We start from the raw sequence: 18,980 nt of genomic DNA, 5'->3' as shown, positions 1-18,980 counted from the left end.
CACAGGAAGATCCTCATCATCTCTCGTTCTGGGGGCCACCTCCAATTAGAGGACTTCCCAGACTCCTCACCTACCCCACAAGCTGTTTGACCCATGGCTAAGGACAGAGACCCCAGAGTGGTGGGTGCCAAGGTGCAGGGCACTTCAAAGTCACAGCTGACCCGCAGCCGTGAATCCTGGAGCTGCGGGTGGCAGACACTGCCTGTCATTTCCTCCAGGGCAAGAAGGGGACCCAAATCTCACCCAGGTCCAAGCATGGAGGGGCTTTCCTGGAGAAGCTCTGCATGATGCAAGACCAGCCCCCCTCGGAGTTACCCTCCCAGGGCCTGTGAGGTACAACCGGCTCTACCTCATTTACATCCTAGCTCCCCCACTTCTTGAAATTCACAAGTTTTGAATTTCAAAGGAAATTCAAGCATATTTGGCATTTGACTCATAGAATGACCATTGACTTAACACAAAATGAACTATTTCTCAGTTTAATTACTTGAACTTTGTTCTTCTAAAGTGCCATGTAGAATAGACTCTCTAGAGAGATGCACCACGATTATCCTGTGGCTTCTACACTGATGCATCACTGTGTACCCCTCCTTCTCGGTCTGAGAAGCCTGGGCCTCAGCTGCCTTTGGTCACCTCCTCCTGCTTGTGGCCCATTCTGAGGATAAAAGTCCTGTGCCCCTCCTTCCCCTGCCTGTCCCCCCATGGCCAGTGAGGGGCTTACCTACATTGCAGTGCTGGCCAGTGTGGCCAGGGGGGCACAGACCTATGATGTGTCCCTTCATCTGCTGGCAGGTCCCGCATGGCTCCTTGGCAAAGGACCTAGTGGGGGCTGCAGCTCCCAGGGGGACTATGAGCATCAAGAACTCAGACCTCGAGCTTGGGGTATAAGGCCCATGAAGCCTACGAGGCTGGCTCTGGGTGAGCATGTTTCTAGGGACTCTATGCCTCTTGAACACCTGGTCCTAGCATCTCACTGGTGTCGGGGGAGGCTCTCTGACTGGGAAAGGTTTCTTGGCCTAGAGGGAGGTACAAGGGATCCCAAGGTAAAAAATAGAGGACAATCATCAGCTTCCTGTGCCTGGTGAGACAGGCTCTATGGTGCAGAGCAGTCACCTATGCCAAGGTGGGGGTGAAGGCTAAAGTCAGGACCCCCAAATAATCCTTCAGAGTTCCTTAAATTGTGCAGGGTCTTAACCCTACATGAAGTCAATGTTTGGCATAGAGGTCACTGGGTTCATTCTCTCATCTCACACTCACTCCACGGGAAAGGAGTGTGAGTAGAATTTCTAACACTATCTAAATAATCATCCTTCTCTCTCCCTGCACCAAGTACAGATACTTGGATTCACATATAAATGCTCTTGTGATGTTATTCCACTGTAACAATAGTAATCACTTATCTCTAAGTGTGTGCTGTGTGTAAGGCATGATACTAAGTGCTTGTTCCACATATATTTATATCCTGTTTAATATAAACAGGTCCCTGCTACTATTCCCATCTTACCGATGAGGCTCAGAGAGGTTAAGACACTTGCCCTGAGGCTGCACAGCTGTTCTGCGGTGGAGCTTGAATTTACACTCCTCCCACTGCACTATAGCCTGAACGCCCCGAACACATTTAAAGGAAAGAAATCCTGACAGTACCTGGAATGGCTGGTGCTGACTCATCTGTCCCTGATGGAGAAGTTGGGATGGAAGCATCATCTGTAGGGGAGGTGGCTGTCTCGGCTGTTTGGGTCTCCTCTCCTGAGTGCAAGGGGCTTGAGGCCTCGATTTCTAAATGCGCCTCTGCAGGGCGCTGGGTCTGCTGGATCCACTCAGACTCTGGGACGCTAGTGCTGATGACAACATCCAGCCCCGACGTGTGACCAGACAGGTCTCCACTGACTTCAATCCTGTCTCCAGATGCTGTTGGAGTGGCTGAAGGCCAGCCCAACGCCTCTCGGCCCACATCATAGGATGTGGTTGGCTCCTCCTGGACTTCTGGGGTGGCTGAGCCCTCCCTGGGGCCTTCAGGAAAGGCTGAGGTGCCACCACTCACTCCCAAGCCTGAGGCTCCCTCCACATCGGCTTCAGGGAAGGTGGAGGTGGCTTCGCTTACATCAGGGGCACCAGAAGCTCCTCCACTGGCCTCAGGGGCAGCAGACACCCCCACCGCACGCTCAGGAAAGTCAGATGTCTCGCTGCTAGATTCTGGGACTGATGACGCTTCCAGCCCAGACCCGGGGAACGCTGGTGTAGCTCCACTAATTTCCCCGGATGCAGAGGCTTCTCCACTGGACTCAAAAAGCTGAGGGGTGTGTGTCACAGGGGGTCTTTGGGCAAGTTCCTGGGAAACAGTTGGTTCAGTGACACCCTCCACAAACTCGGAAGTGATTAAAGTCACTTCTAAAAGTCCTGAGGCTTCCCCACTGGCGCTCATGGCTGTAGAGGGTTCTCCAGTGACATCCATGGTGCCAGAAAAGTCCCCACTAAAATATGGAGTACTTGATGGCTCTCCACTGGGCTCCACCAGCCCGGACTGCATCCCACTTAGGTCCAAAGATCCTGAATGGTCTCCAGACACGTCTGGTGCTCCAGAATGGGCACCACTGAGTTCCAAAATGCCTGAAGGCCCTTCTCCTGCTTCTTGGGCTGTCGGAGCCTGGGTTACAGATTCCACCAAAGTTCTGTCTACAAGAGATACAGTGGGGAAGCTGGATGGAAGTCCACTACCCTCATAGGTTCCTGAGGGCAGGCTGCTCCCAATCTCTGCTCCAGAGGATTCTCCACTGACCTCAGCAGCTCCACTTGGCAGGCCACTGAATTCTGGAAGCTGGGATGTCAACCCACTGGAGTCAGTTGCTCCAGAAGATTGTCCACTGATATCCATTGTCCCAGATGCGCCCGAGAGATCCACCTCCCCTGAAGGGAGTCCACTGAGTTCCACAGACCCTAAACCTTCTTCTTCTTTAAATGTAGTTGGGGTCACTTCGACCAAACTGGTATCCACAAACGTAATGCCAGAAGATTCACCACTGCCACTCATGGTACTAGAAACCAGGTCAGGGATTCCAGAGGTTGTCCCACTGAACTCTGGCAACCCCGATGGCTGCCCGCTGATATCAGGGACCCCAGATGTTTCTCCACTCAGGTCAGTCATGCCAAATGGTTGACCACTGCCAGAAGGAACTCCAGAGGCTTCTCCACTGACATCTGGTTGTCCAGAGTACAGTCCACTAAGCTCAGTCACTCCAGATGTTTCCCCAGAAAACCCTGATGGCTGCCCACTGATCTCAAAAAGCCCAGATGTACCCCCACTGATGTCAGGAAACCCTGATGGCTGTCCACTGACACCAAAGAACCCAGATGTTTCCCCACTCATATCAGGAGACCCAGATGCTTGGCCGCTGAGTTCAGCTCCTGAAGGGAGTCCACTAACTGCCCCACTAATGTCCAGCTCGCTGACGGGCAGCCCAGATGTTTCTCCAGCACCACTGATGCCAATAGTTCCCCTCCCTTCCAGTTCACTTGCAGAGGTGGTTGTGATCACTTCCACCAATGTGGTATCCACGAGGGAGATAGTTGGGAATCCAGAGGGAAGTCCACTAAAGTCAGGTAGGCCAGAGGATGGGCCACTCCCAAAGTCCACCCCTGAATACTCACCACTAAATCCAGAGGGGAGGCTACTTGCTTCTGGAGCTTGCCCACTTCCCAGAGTTCCAGAAGGTATTCTGCCAAAGTCCAAGGCTCCAGAAGCTGACCCAATCAAGTCTTCTTTTCCAGAGGGCAACCCACTGAGATCCTCAGCTCCAGAAGCAGAGGTCTCTAGACCCTCTCCTCCAGAAGAAAGTTCACTGAGATCCTCCACTCCAGAAGCAGAAGTCTCTGGATGACCCTCTACTCCAGAAGGCAATCCACTGAGGTCCTCTACTCCAGAGGCAGAAGTCTCTGGATGATCCTCTACTCCAGAGGAAGAGGTCTCTAGACCTTCTCTTCCAGAAGGCAGCCCACTGATGTCCCCTATACCAGAGGCAGAGGCTTCCGGACCTTCTCCAGAAGGCAACCCGCTGAGGTCCCCTACACCAGAGGTAGAGGTCTCTAGACCTTCTCTCCCAGAAGGCAACCCGCTGAGGTCCCCTACTCCAGAGGTAGAGGTCTCTAGACCTTCTCTCCCAGAAGGCAACCCGCTGAGGTCCCCTACTCCAGAGGCAGAGGCTTCTGGACCTTCTCCAGAAGGTAATATGCTGAGGTCCTCTACTCCAGAGGCAAAGGCTTCTGGACCTTCTCCAGAAGGCAACCCACTGAGGTCCCCTACACCAGAGGCAGAGGTCTCTAGACCTTCTCTTCCAGAAGGCAACCCGCTGAGCTCCCCTACTCCAGAGGCAGAGGCTTCTGGACCTTCTCCAGAAGGCAATCTGCTGAGGTCTTCTACTCCAGAGGCAGAGGCTTCCTGACCTTCTCCGGAAGGCAACCCACTGAGGTCCCCTACACCAGAGGCAGAGGTCTCTAGACCTTCTCTTCCAGAAGGCAACCCACTAAGGTCCCCAACTCCAGAGGCAGAAGCTTCTGGACTCTCTCCAGAAGATAATCCACTGAGGTCCTCTACTCCAGAGGCAGAGACTTCTGGACCTTCTCCAGAAGGCAGCCTGCTGAGATCCCCGACTCCAGAGGCAGAGGCTTCTGGACCTTCTCCAGAAGGCAACCCACTGAGGTCCCCAACTCCAGAGGCAGAAGCTTCTAGACCCTCTCCAGAAGGTAATCCACTGAGGTCCTCTACTCCAGAGGCAGAGACTTCTGGACCTTCTCCAGAAGGCAGCCTGCTGAGATCCCCAACTCCAGAGGTGGAGGCTTCTGGACCTTCTCCAGAAGGCAACCCACTGAGGTCCTCTACACCAGAGGTAGAGGTCTCTAGACCTTCTCTTCCAGAAGGAAGTCCACTGAGGTCTCCTACTCCAGAGGCAGAGACTTCTGGACCTTCTCCAGAAGGCAGCCTGCTGAGGTCCCCAACTCCAGAGGCAGATGTTTCTGGACCCTCTCCAGAAGGCAATCCACTGAGGTCCTCAACTCCAGAGGCAGAGACTTCTAGACCTTCTCCAGAAGGCAACCCACTGAGATCCCCGACTCCAGAGGTAGAAGTCTCTAGACCTTCTCTTCCAGAAGGCAGCCCGCTGAGGTCCTCGACTCCAGAGGCAGAGGTCTCTAGGCCCTCACCTTCTACTTTAGGAATGCTGGACAATGTAATTCTATCTTCATCCCCTGAGGCCAGTCCACTTCCCACAGCAGAGGTGAGCCCACTGGAGTCAAGATCTTCAGAGGGCAGTCCACTTGCACTTTCCCCTGAGAGTTGCCCACTGGAGTCTGGATGTCCCGAAACTTCTCCACTGCCTGTGAAGTCACCACTGACTTCAGGTACCCCAGATGCCTCCCCAGAGCCTGGCAGCTCAGTCCCACTGGGCCCTGGGGGTGAAAGTGTGGACAACTCCTCCCAGGGGAATGGCTCCTCTGAGGGGGATGGCTCCTCTGAGACTGAGGGCACTTCCGTTCCAGAAGGGCCTTCTGTGCTCTCCTCTGTTGCTGTGCTGGTGGGAGGCCATGTTGGAGGGATCCCTGGAAGAAAGGAAAAAGATGAGGTGTGTCTTTAGTAACTCTGCTCTCTTTTAAGCTCACTCATTCCTTCTACGGTAAAACTTTTCTTCAGAGGTATGCTCGGATATTTTCTGCTGGAACCCTACACAGTGTCTGGGGAAGGAAGGAGGGAGGGGACCAGGAAACTGTGCTCTTTGAGACTCCAGGGGGCACCATCCATACAACCCATGCAAGTAGCAAGTAGCAGTCTGGTTCCCATGTAAAGTATTCAGGATCACCTCTCAAGTACCTCCACATGATCATCTCATTTGTCTAAACCCATGATTTTCAAAGTGTGGTCCCTGGACTGGCAACATCAGAATTACCAGCAACACCAGCATTACCTGGGAGCTTGACAGATAAAGCAAATTCTCAGACCCCATCCTAGTTCCACTGAATCAGGAACTCTAGGGTAGGGGCAGCATGTTGTCTTTTGTTTTTTAAATTTTTTTAAAGGTTTATTTATGAGAGAGAGAGAGAGAGAAATGCACATGCACAAGGAGGGAGAGGGGCAGAGAGAGGGAGACAAGCAGACCCCCCCCTTTTGAGTGGGGAGCTGGATGCAGGGCTTGATTATAGGACCCCGAGGTCATGACCTGAGCTAAAATCAAGAGTCAGATGCTCAACCAACTAAACCACTCAGGTACCCCCAGCATGTTGTATTTTACGAAGTCCCTTTCCTACTTCTCCCATCCTGGAACCCTGACAATGCTGAGGCCCCTCCTGACTTTGAGAATCATTCATCCAAAACCATCCCTCTGAGGCAGGGGAGGCCAGGTAGTGCTGTTTGGAAAAATATATGAACTTTTTCAATTCTGAGAGTGTTGTTACAGAGGATTTGGAAAACAGAGGGAAAAAGTCTCATCATTCTAAATAATCACAGTTGCACTATTTTCTTTCCATCTTGTTCCTTTGGCATTTAAAAATAACCTTGCTGGCTGGGGTGCCTGGGTGGCTCAGTCTGACTCTTGGTTTCAGCTCAGGCCATGATCTCAGGGTCATAAGATTGAGCCCCACGTTGGGCTCCATGCTCAGTACAGAGTCTGTTTAAAATTCTCTCTCCCTTTGCCCCTCCCCCCACTTCCCACACATTCTCTCTCTCAAGTAAATGAATAGATCTTAAAAAAAATAACCCCACCTAGCTGGGATTGGACCTTGCATGTTTTTTGGGGCTTATTTCTTAGGTAGAGACCTGAGACAAGCAGGTGCTAGTCCACTGGGCAGGCTCACAGCCTATTCTGGCTTAAAGGTAAATACTGGAAGTGGGTGGGGGGTTCAGGATAGCAGTGGTGGCAGACAAGAGGATTTTAGGTGGAGATATATATATATATATATATATATATATATATATATATATATATACCAGAAACACTCTGGGATGGCCACTTACAATCATGATCTAACATTTCTCTTTTAAATACATTTAGGTTTCTTTTTAAAAGCAAGTCAATTTAAAGAAAGAGACATAGAATTAACAACAGTACAGATGGTTCCTGATATGGCCAAGGGTGGTAGGGAACTGAAGCATGGAAAATATTTCTATGGGCCCGTTAGAGCCCCTTCCCATGGAAACTCCTACTAGTTGTTGCCAGGATCCTGTGCCAAGCCACAAACTCAAGCAAACAGGACTCGGTTGTGCTTGTCTTGCTGAGGGTGAGGAAGGTCACAGGCAGGTGTGGCTGCTGGGCTAGGTCTCTGGGTCAAATCCCACCTCACCTTCTGGCATGGAGAGACGGTGGGCTTTGCATTTCCGGCACCCAGAGGAGTGCCCAGGGTGGCTGAATTGCTTGGGAACAGTGCACTGAATGAGCAACTAGATAAAGTAGTGGAAGGCTCTGGTATACCATTTCTTCAAATGAACATGCCCCTGGGGGAGCTTTCTAGTAAGCACACACACATTATTGTGCATTGCTTTAATTCAGCCTTACCCAAACTGGGCCATATATGAATGTTCCATGGGGAAGAAAAAAGCCTTTGGTCAGATTCATTTGGAACACTTTGAATACATCAGCCCCTCTGCATTACAGCACATATTAGCATATCAAAGGCACTGAGAAGGTCTGTAGTGAAGAAACCTGTTAATCTTTCTGTAAGCCAGCATGTCCCAAACCGTATAACCACTAAACACTTTTTCTGACAAGGCTAGGGGGCTGAAGCTTTCATCCCATCATGTCCCATTGCACAGGATAGATAAGGCTGGAAGAGCTGGTTGGGGATGCCTGGCCCTTAAAGAGGACATAGAAGGAGGAGTGAAGCAAGGAGACAGGTCATACTTCCAACTACCCCTTTCCCCTTTCCCCTCTATTGAAGACCTTCCTAAAGAGAGATTTTAAAAGGTTAGAGGGTAACAGTGTAAATGTAGGAAGATAGAATGAGAGCCCTCTGATTGGCTCAGTGATGGGCACTGCAGTGAGAAGTGAGAGAAAGAAAAAGATGGGTACAGTGAGTTGGGGAGTGCAGAGAGAGAGGGAGAGAGAGAGAGATGTGTTTTGTGAACAAGGGTGTCCATTCACTTGGCGGTTGTCCTAGAGGCCAGTTAAGGTGGCTGACACTGTCCACGGCAGCACATCCAGCTAGTGTCAGGGCTGGCGAGACAGAGCTCCCCTGTGGCATACCCTAGGCAGATAGGACAGACTTCAGGACATGCCCCAGAGACCTAGCTGCACAGACCTGGCAGTGGGGAAGTGCCTGCTGGGCTGTAGGCTGGTTCCCATTCCGTCTGGTTTTCAGGCTCAATGGTGAAGTCCAGGATTGCAGTCGTCTCCTCCCCCATGGGGACAGCAGCCACACCAGGCCCCACCTGGGTAGCGATCCAGTCCTCCACTACAGAGGGGGTGGGTGTGCCACCTTCCTCTTCTCCTGGAGAGGGTACTGCTGAGACACCTAAAAAGAGGTAGGCTGTGAGCATTCCTTCCTGCCAGTGACCCATCCCAGGCCCTTCTGCAGGGGGACTAGGGGATTTTGAGGGGTATCAGACTGGTGCAAAAACCTTGCTGGACCTCAACGCCCCTTCCCCAAGCTTAGTGAGATGGCTCTCATCTTCCTCAATGAGGGTTGATTGCCTCACTTGCACAATACTGATATGCACACACCATCAGCACATACACATTATTTCAGGGTGGTCCCGGATCTCCCTTCTGCAGAATGTATTACATATGTCAGGCATTGTTTAAAGGTGTTATGTAAATTAAATCATTTTATCCCATAACAACCTTATGACACAGATACTATGATTTCATTTGCAGATAGGAAAACTAAGGCACAGAGTTAAATGACTTGCCCAGGGTCAGTGGCTTATAGTGGCAGATCTAGTCTCCAAACGCAAGCATCCGTGCCAGACTCTGCTCTCAACTATGGCATGATGCTGCTTTTCTTGGGGACAGAAATTATGTACCAAGCGTGTCTGGGTCAAATATAGGAAGCTGCTATTTAAAATCCATGAAGCCATCCTGGCACTGGAGGGTGAAGGCAGGATTTATTGAAGGTGGGTAACTGGATTTAGGGGAAAACCAGCAGGTGGGCTCTGAGGGTCGGGGGATAGTGAGAGTGCATGGCTAAGAATGTACTGGGAGGCTAACTGGTTCGGCTTCTGCTGTCCAGAGCAGGGAGAGTGATACTGGCCAGGAGCCTCAACACATCCTCTGGGAGGGGTTTGGCTTTCTTGAGGCTGGCGGAGTGGGGCTGAACTTCCTTTGAATTGGGTTTTAAAAGGTGACCCTGGAAGTCTGAGAAGCTGGGGACAGCTCAGGTTTTATTTTTTGTTAACTTTAAAAAGACACTCAGTTTTGATGTATCATATATAAAACATGGCACAAGCTGTGACTACAATCTATATTCCAGTAGGTGAAGACCTGAGGATCTCATCTGGTCAGAGCCCAGCACGGCCTTGGCCATGCCCTGGCCACACCCCCTGGTCTGTTTGATGACATCACTCTCAGAACTCTGACAGGTAATGAGGATTGACTGATGTGACAAGGTCCTCAGCGTGGGTCAATTAAAAACCTGAATTTCTGGCGCTTAGCAAAGAGTCATAGAATACTTTGACTCAACTCACCACAAACATATTTACAAGCAGGAGAAAATTTGGCAAGGGTGTACACATGAAAACAGTATATATGTATGTGTGTGTGTGTGTTATTTTTATTTTTGTGTGTGTGTGTGTTATTTTTAATATTAAGGCTAACATTACCGAGAATTTACTATGTCCCAGGCACAATGCCAAGTGTTTTGTACGTTACCCCAGTTGATCTGCAGAGCAACTCTTTGAGGTAGAAACTATTATATCACTATTTTATAGACGAAGCAGAGGAACAGAGAGGTTAAGTAACTTGTCCTGGGTTATACAGCTACTAAGCAGCAGAACTATAATTAAAATTCAGGTCTGCCTGATTTGAGAGCCCCAGTTCTCACTCATTTCTCTCTGCTTGTCTCTGGGGACCTTTAGAAGGATGCACTTGCTTTGGGGTCAATGGCTAAGGTCATGCTAGCTCCAAAGCTGCCCCTGCTCCAGAGGGGCTGACTTTTTCCTCCTTGCTCTGATAGATGGGGATAGTGGACAGGAGCCAGAAAGGGTGAACCCAGAGGAGTCATGCCCCAGCCTGAAGGGAGGCTGGAGGAGAGGGGAGAACACATACCTCGGAAGCAGAAGGCATGGTGCCGGGACAGCGGGTCTGGGAGGCCTGTCTGGTTGGGGTAGAGGTAGACAGTTCTCACGCCTGGCTTGTCTCCACCGCAGGAGGGCCTCGGGGTCACAATGGGGTAACGGAGGCTGCCATCTGATAGCCAGCCGGCATAGCACTTGTCCAGGCCTTGGCTCCAGGCAGCATAGAGCTGGCCAGTGGAGGCCAGGGTGGCGTTATGAGATTCGCAGAATGCCAGGGCTTCCTGGAAGGTGAACTGCTCCAGGCGTGTGATGAAGAACACCTCCCCTGGGGGCAGAAGGAGGTGGCAGGTGTGACCCTCTTGCCAAAGCAGCCTCTGCTCACCAGGGGCAGGGGGTGGGGTGCAGGACAACTGAATTGAGACCAGTTGGTCACTCTACGTGGAAGCAACCTTCCCTCCTTCCCTCTTCTCTAGATTGTCTGGTCGGCAGATTGTCGGCACCCTCCCTCTAACCCTCCCTCTGACCCCCCGTGCTCCCCTATACCACAGCACTGAAGCACGGAGCATCTATATGCTGTGGGCCTGCAGTCCCCCATCCCCACCCCTGGGAGCTTATCGAGGGGAGAGTGGGTCCTGTAGCCACTCTTGTGGTTTGGATCCCCACATCCAGAATGGTTCCCAGGTGCCTGACTGATTCGGGGGAAGGAAGTTCATATTTACTAAATACCTGCTTGTACCAGAAACTTCTCATATGTATCTCATTTAATGTTCACAAGAGTCTCTGATATGCACACAATCAGCTCATATTTTATAGATGAGGATACTAAGGCCCAGAATGGTTAGGTAACTTGCTCCAGGTCCCAAAACAAGTGAGTGGGTATGATGAAATCTTTCCAGAACACCAGCATTTCCAAAATTTGGTTCACTAGGATAGTAATTTGGTGACTATAATTGAAATTAAAAGAAATGAGATGAAACAAAATTAAAGGCCTGTGGTTAAGGTTAAACAGCGTTAAAGAGGCTTTCTACTGCAGGACTTCTCAGAGCCTTTGATTTGTTCCTGGCCATCAGGACTCTCCATGAGGCAGATGGCATATGTAGCATTTATTTGTAATAAGTAAAGACTCATTTATCAGCAGAACTCATTGCTTTTTTAAGGAACCGATGCTTGCCTGCAGTGCTGGGGGAACCCACAGGAACCATGCAGGAAGAAGAAAAGGAGCTTTTCTGTTCCTAGGCCGGCCTTTCTCAAACAGGAACAGAACTGGGTAGATGGTAATTCCCCCTCCTTTTTGTGTCTCCCCAAAATTCGAGAATGTGGTCCATACCCTCAAGCTTGTCCACATAGCAGTAGACATCGTAGGTTTCTGATGGTGGCCGCACACCATAGGTCCTGACCCCCGGGCTGCTGTCCTTGTCACCCACACACGGGGTCCGTGGGCTCACAATGGGGTATCTGTAATGGAGGGCAGGAGGGACACATGAAGGCCTATTCCAGGGGTTGGGGGACACAGGGCCCAGGCAGAGGCTGGCAGGTCTCTCAGAGGCTCAAGCAAGGTGTATCTTCAGTTGTCTGGTGGGATTCACACCGGAAGGGAGGTTCTCATGCAATAAGCGACCTATGTGGCTGGGGGAAGGGTCTGGAAGCCCGTAGGGGATTCTTGGCTTCAGAAGAGAGCTTGTTATATGGAAGGGCACTGGGTCAAGCTGGAGGGGACGAGGGCAGGGGCCTCTGAGATTCTCCCTCTCTGTCTCTTGGGGGTAAACGACCAAGGACTTAATGTCACCTGGAGCCCTTCCCTACTAGCTCAGAATATGCTTGGTTCTGGGGGGGGTAATTAGGGGAGTAGCCATGGAGTCATTAATTACTGCAGTGTAGCAGGTGCCCGCTCTGCTGGGTGCGTGACGGGTTCTGGCTCCCCAAGCCCAACCTCTCATGGTTGGCTTTGGGCTGGCAGGGGTCGGGGTGGGGGGCGGCTCGTCCTTCACCTGACAGTCTGGTCCTGCAGCCAACCAGCATCACATTGTTCGTAGCCAGCTTCATAGGCAGCCTGGAGCTGCTCAGGAGAGGCGATGACAGCCCCAGTGCGTAGGCAGGCCTGCTGAGCCTCCTCAAAGGTCAGTGAGTAGCGGGCGGAGCCTGGGCGGTAGTGGAACACAACCCCTGGGTGGGGAGGAGAGGAAGAGAAGGAAAGACAAGGTAGGCTCAGGGCATGGACTGGATAGCACAATGCAGGTGCCCGTGGGGCATGGTTCTTTGGCTTTGAGGGCAGTGAGAGAGACTTGGGAATGACTTCAGGGAATGACTTCCCTTCGTCCCCTCCTTCCTTTCCTACTTCCATTCCTATTCTCAACCAACCTGGTTCCCTCTGCTTATTCAAGCTGTTTCTGAAATCCATCTCCCTGAAAGAGCCTTTGAGGACTCTTCTGCCCTGGGTGTCCCCAACTCTCCTCTCTGGGCTCCTCACTTCTAGGCTGCTCATTTGTTCCTTTACTCTTTAAAACAAATGCATTTTTTCTCATGATAAAAAGAATGCACATTCATTACAGAACATTAGGAAAATACAGAAAAGGCTAAGGAATACATCAAACAATGAATGGAATTTCTTCCATCTGGCCCAGGGCCCTGGGGGTGGGGGTGGGGGTTGCCCTAAGAGTGTCTGCCAGAGTTTTTATGGGTGTGCCCTGGACACATTCTGGGATGTGGCCTTGTAGCATTTACCAAGTTCTCAAAGGGTTAGAGCCCTTCCTTGAGCTGCCCACTTACTCTGCCTCTCTTGTATTTGGCTACATACACATTTGTTTCTATTTCTGACACTTCCCTGGATGATTGGCCAGGTTATGTCACAGCTTCATATCCCTGGTCTGATACTGTCCCAAATCCCTTATCCTGTCCTGTAGCAGATGCTCATCTGTCCATTGGCACCTTCCCACATGGTGCCAGTGGCACTCTTTCCAGTCCTGGGCTAATCCTGGGACCCAGCCATCACAGGTGTTACCCCAAAACTTCCCCAACACATTGTATTTGGCAATTCAGGCTGAAATTCCACTTGGTGGCATCGTGGATGTGATGGTGGATGGCAGTGTCCACTTGCTCTTCCCCCAGAAGAGGGCACCACCAAGGCCCTTATGAGAGCCACCCCAGAATGTCCTTCCTTTTCTTGGATTGGAGTCTGGGGAACAGCTGGGCTCTCTGGGACATGACATCCTGAGCCCCAGACCTTGAGTAAATCCCTGGAACGCCCCTATCTTAGAAATGGGGCTGGCAAGCATTTTCTGGAAAGAGCCAGCCAGGACAGATTTTAGCCTTGGTGGGCTCAATGGTTTCTGTCACAGCTATTCAACTCTGCCGTGACAGCCCTAAATGAGCCACAGACAGCGCATTGACAAGCCAGTGTGGCTTTGTTCCAATCAAACTTTATTTGTGGACACCGACTCTTGAATTTTACGTAATTTTCATTATATGTCACAAAATATTATTCTTACTTTGACTTTGCTAACTATTCATTTATTTTTATTTTTTTAAAGATTCTATTTATTTATTCATGAGAGACACACAGAGAGAGAGGCAGAGGCATCGGCAGAGGGAGAAGCAGGCTCCCTGCGGGGAGCCCGATGTGGGACTCAATCCCAGGACTCTGGGATAATGCCCTGAGCCGAAGGCAGATGCTCAACCACTGAGCCACGCAGAAGCCCCTGTCTGCCAATTATTTAAAATTGCTGAGTGAAATAAGTCAATCAGAGAAGGACAAACATTATATGGTCTCATTCATTTGGGGAATATAAAAAATAGTGAAAGGGAATAAAGGGGAAAGGAGAAAAAATAAGTGGGGAATATCAGAAAGGGAGACGGAACATGAGGGACTCCTAACTCTGGGAAACGAACTAGGGGTGAGGGAAGGGAAGGTGGGCGGGGGGTGGGGGTGACTGGGTGACGGGCACTGAGGTGGGCACTTGACGGGATGAGCACTGGGTGTTATTCTATATGTTGGCAAATTGAACAACAATAAAAAAATAAATTTATTTAAAAAAAAAATAAAATTGTAAAACTGGGCAGCCCTGGTGGCTTAGCAGTTTAGCGCCACCTTCAGCCCAGGGTGTGATCCTGGAGACCCGGGCTCCAGTCCCACGTCGAGCTCCCTACATGGAGCCTGCTTCTCCCTCTGCCTGTCTCTCTCTCTCTCTTTGTTTCTCTAATAAATAAATAAAATCTTAAAAAAAAAAACTGTAAAACTATCCTTAGTTCGTGGGCCATATAAAAACAGGTGGCAATGGGGCACTTGGGTGGCTCAGTGGTTGAGCATCTGCCTTTGGCTCAGTTTGTGATCCAGGGGTCCTGGAATTGAGTTCTGCATCGAGTTCCCTGAAGGGAGTCTGCTTCTGCCTCTGCCTATGTCTCTGCCTCTCTCTCTCTCTCTGTGTCTCTTATGAATAAATAAATAAATTAAATTAAAAGAAAACAAAACAAGTGGCAAGCCGATATGGCTGTCAGAGCTTGGTTTGCTGACCCCTGTCCTGGAAGGTCAGCTCAGTAAGAAGCCCCAGGGTCACCTCACATAGCAGTTCTCAAGTGGCCTCTGTCCTGTGGCAGTGACTGATGGGATGGGGGATGGTGCCTGGACCCAAGAGCCCCAATTCTTTTCTCCACTTCACCTAGACCCATGTGGCATCTTTACTGGTTTGATGTCTACTCTGGTTTCCACCTAGGACTTCATTTGAAGAAAATGCTTTGTGGCAAAGGAGCATGGAAATCACTGTCTGGCCCACCCCCTTGTTTTATAAGCAAGGAGAACTGAGTATGAGAGAAGAAATATTTGGCCCAGGTCTCAGGCTAAGTTAAAGGTATAGATCCTTACTTCTTTCTATGTGGCCCCCAACCCCCATGCAGCCCCCCGAGGGGCGGGCACTTACCCCCCGGCAATCGTGGCTGCCCGGGCACCTCGGCCGCACCTGGAACTGCAGTCACCTGCACGACATGGTCCTCACTGGTGAAGGCGGTGAAGGCTGGGCCAGGTGTGGACTCCTCGGGAACACCCCAGGGCCTGGTGGCCTCTCCAGTCCTGTTCTCGGCCTCAGGGAAAGCAGTGACCCCTACATCGGTGGCGAAAGTGAAGGGCTTCTCGGGCTCCGGGACAAATGTGAAAGGCTCCTCAGGCTCCGGGGCAGTGGGAGAGAGGTCAAAGATGGGTTTCACAGTGAGGATCACGTTGCCTCGGGCTTCACCCTCAGTAATGTTTCGGGGCAGGGGCAGCTCCACATCAGGCCAGGTCACTGTCTGGATGGTGATGTCCTCCTCACCACCCACCCCAAAGAAGTTTTCTGGGATGTCCACAAAGTCTTCACCTGGGGTAGGGGAAAAGATGAACTTTAGTGGCTCAACCTGGGGCTGGCTTGAGGCAGATGGGCATCAGATCCACCTCCTTCCCTGCCGGGGATGGAAAGCACCTACTGTGTGCCTGGCTGGGCCCATTGCAGGTGGCCTCAACTATGCCGTAGAGTACTCATTCTAGAAGGCCTCAGTTCCCATGTTGCAAAATAGTGCAAAGTCATCATAGCATGACATACTGACCAAGCGGCTCACAGCTTATATAACCAACCAGTCTGGCTCCAACATCCCCTCTTGATCAATGTCCACCGCCTCCCTCCCTATCTTCTGGGCTCTGAAGTTGTAACTAGCCAGCAGGACAGTGTAAATCAGTTACAAAGTAGAATTGAAAAATCCTGCCAAAGATGTGGGAGCCCATGACATGGATGAAAGTGACATAAGGGCATTGCCTGCCTCGGTCGTGAGTAAATGAGGGTCTGGCAGGCACAAGCCAGTCAATAATTTAAGAAAGAGGAAACCCACAAGCGTGCTACCACTTCAAAAAGCCTGGTTAGGATATTGAAAGGTTAAGAGAGGCTTTGGGGAAAATCCTCCTTACTTTTGCAAAAGCACCCCTCTTCATGTAAAGTCACGCTGCGAGAGCCAAACATGAAGTCAGCTAGGCCATTGGGCTGTCACCAATTTTGTCACAAATGTGATGCAGCTCCCTATGACCCAAATTTTCCTCTAAAAATCAGCATGTAATTGTAATTATAACCTCGACTGTGTAAAATAGAAGATAAAAATTTTCTATTTTTAAAAGTTGTAATCTAAATTTTCAAAATAAGTTGCTGGTCAAAACTGCCCCCCCCACTCTCCCCACCACACTGACTCTTTTCAATAACAACATGGCCCTTCTTTTAAGCACACTGGATTCAAGAGGATGGGTAACAGCGCCCACCTGGGTGGGGCATGGTTTCGCATCAGGGCCCTGCCACCTGCCCCTCAGATGGAGGGGGACATGGAGGCTTTCCCTGGTTGCACAGTCGCATGTGGCAGAGCTGTGATTCAAACCTGAGCAAATACAGACTCTAAAGCTCATGCTTTTAACCCTATTCTGAGCAGACGAGATGGGCTGGATCCTGCCCCTACAGCGCTGCTACCTTAGCTCTTCTAGGAGCTAGTGAAAACAAGGGCTGCTGAGACATGGGGTTCAGCTACCCTGTGGCCCCTTGAGGGGGTAGAAACCAACCCCCATTCTAAGCTCCCCTCCTCTGGGCCCCAATTTCCGTGGTGCTACGCCTGCCCCCTGGCTCCTGCCCCCACCTGTGTAGCAGATGGCGTCATAGCGGGATGAGGGGTCCGGGTAGCCTGTCTGGTTGGCGTGCAGGTAGACGGTCCGCACGCCTAGGAGGTTGCCTCCGCAGTTGGGCCGGGCCTTGGAGATGGGGTAGCGCACACTGCGGTCAGCCAGCCAGCCGGCACTGCACATGTCCATGCCGCCCTGCCAGGCCAGGTAGAGCTGGCCCGTGGTGGCCAGCCGGGCGCCCAGCCGCCGGCACTCGTTGGCTGCCTCTTGGAAGGTGAACTTCTCCGGAGATGTCGCATAGAAGACCTCACCTGCGAAGGACATGGCCACCAGGGTGAGGACCTCCATCCCCACTCCTGCTGTGCATCCCCAGCGAATCCACAGGGTTCCTAGGTTCCATACTCCTGCTCCAAAGCATCCTGGGTCATGCCCTGCTGTGAAACATGCCCTCTCCCAGGGCATCTTTCCATCTTTCCTATGTGTTAAGCATTGCCCACGCAAGCAATCCTTTAAAAAGATTCAAATTGTGATGGGAAGAGCAGGCATTAGACTTTGACATTCAGAGCAGTGGTTCCCAAAACAGGGTCTCTAGGCCCCGAAGCGTCCATAAGGGCATAGTGGGGGCTTGCGAACTCTTTGTACTATTTCCAAAACCTAAGAAGGTTGTATGCGGGGTAGGGGTGGGTGGTGGGCATCTGTTCCTGGGGAAGGCACTGGCTGTCCTTGCTTAGTGGCAACTCTGATTGGTCGTGTCTTTGGTTAGTCAAGAGTGGGAACACAAATACTTGCTGCTTTAAAGGCTCTGGGCCCAGGGGTGAGAATCAGGAAAGGGAGCCTGGGGGTGAGAAAGCAGGGGAATGTACCTGCCTCAGAATGAGCCAGGTTGTCAGGTCTTATCCCCAGCTGGGGGGGTGGGGTGGGGGAGAGCTGTGAACTTAGGTGGGGGTGGGGGCTGAGGCAGCAGAGCCTGGAATGTCAAAAGGGGTGATGGGTGCCAATGGGAGAAGGGGCGTCACCCACATGCCTGGGTAACTGGAGAAGCTCTGCTTGGACCAAAATAGCACCCTTTACAAAGCAGAGAAAGACTCGTTTCCTTCTTGCTACTGCCAGGGCTCTCCAGAAGAGCCCATTGGGCCAGACTGGATGGTGCTGGGGGCTGGAAGAAGGGAAGCCAGAGAGGGTGCTAGGGCAGCCAGCTCTCCTGGGAACTACATTTCTTTTCTTTTCTTTTAAAAGATTTTATTATTTATCTGACAGAGAAAGAGAGAGAGAGCAAGAGAGCACAAGCAGGGGAGCAGCAGGCAGAAGGAAAGGGAGAAGCAGGCTCCCCGCTGAGCAGGGAGCTCTTTGTGGGGTCCAATACCAGGACCCTGGGATCATGACCTCAGCCAAAGGCAGACACTTAACCAACTGAGACACCCAGGTGCCCTAGAACTCCATTTCTGATGGGCCCACCCTGGAGTGTCCTGGGATGTCCTCTGTGAGGGTGACAAGACTGGGCTGGGCTTTACTGGTACAATGAACCTCGGGAGTGATGGGCTGGTAAGAGCAGCGGGGATCCTGGCTGGGAGGGGCAGTCCCAGTCCAGAAACAGAGATAGTCTTGGGCCAAGCAGTCATGCCAGACAGTTGGCAGGTGCCCATGGCTACTGAGGCCCTTCCCAAAGTGGAGAGTGAGGGATCTGTGGGCCCCTTCCTTCCCCCCTCCCTCCCCCACCCTCTCTGGGCATGGCAAAGAGGGTAGGTCTGGTGTGTGCTGCCCTGGGTTAGTGCTCTGCCCCGGAGAAGGCCCATGTGATCCCTGGTATCTGTGGGGGGAAGGGGACAGGCAAGGGTCCTGGGAATGGGGGGGAGGGCAGGACCTCACCCTCCATCTCCTCAGCGAAGCAGTACACATCATAAGTCTCATTGGTGTCTCGGATGCCATAGGTCCTCACGCCTGGGAACTCATCCTTGTCTCCATAGCAGCCTTCCCTCGGGGTGTGGATGGGGTACCTGTCAGGAACCCAGAGTGGGCATCAGGGGACAGAAGAGAACAGAAAGGGGCCTGTGGTCTGTGGCCTTGTATCCTCCTCCCATGTGGGAGGAAACAGTGACTCATGGACACATTTGCCAGTATCTGCCCTAGATACGCACACTATTTATTTTTACACCTTTT

The 18,980-nt window shown here is 51.5% G+C and overlaps 1 protein-coding gene across 2 annotated transcripts in view; it reads right to left on the bottom strand.

Annotated features, from left to right (window-relative positions):
• The window catches only part of ACAN (aggrecan), a 62,177-nt gene that overhangs the window by 12,700 nt on the left and 30,497 nt on the right, over window positions 1-18,980 (bottom strand). For both annotated transcript variants that reach the window (XM_072799454.1, XM_072799461.1), the window contains exons 5-12: window positions 18,690-18,817; window positions 16,841-17,134; window positions 15,121-15,552; window positions 12,199-12,373; window positions 11,538-11,665; window positions 10,242-10,535; window positions 8,278-8,490; window positions 1,645-5,589 (exon numbers count right to left, since the gene is read on the bottom strand). In XM_072799454.1, the coding sequence (XP_072655555.1) occupies window positions 1,645-5,589; window positions 8,278-8,490; window positions 10,242-10,535; window positions 11,538-11,665; window positions 12,199-12,373; window positions 15,121-15,552; window positions 16,841-17,134; window positions 18,690-18,817 (5,609 nt within the window). The remainder of the gene's footprint in view (window positions 1-1,644; window positions 5,590-8,277; window positions 8,491-10,241; window positions 10,536-11,537; window positions 11,666-12,198; window positions 12,374-15,120; window positions 15,553-16,840; window positions 17,135-18,689; window positions 18,818-18,980) is intronic.

The sequence above is a fragment of the Canis lupus genome, chromosome 2 (assembly GCF_048164855.1).
Source record: "Canis lupus baileyi chromosome 2, mCanLup2.hap1, whole genome shotgun sequence".
NCBI lineage: Eukaryota > Metazoa > Chordata > Mammalia > Carnivora > Canidae > Canis > Canis lupus.
Note: the sequence above shows the minus strand (reverse complement) of the source record. Positions and strands in the feature narration are given on the sequence as shown.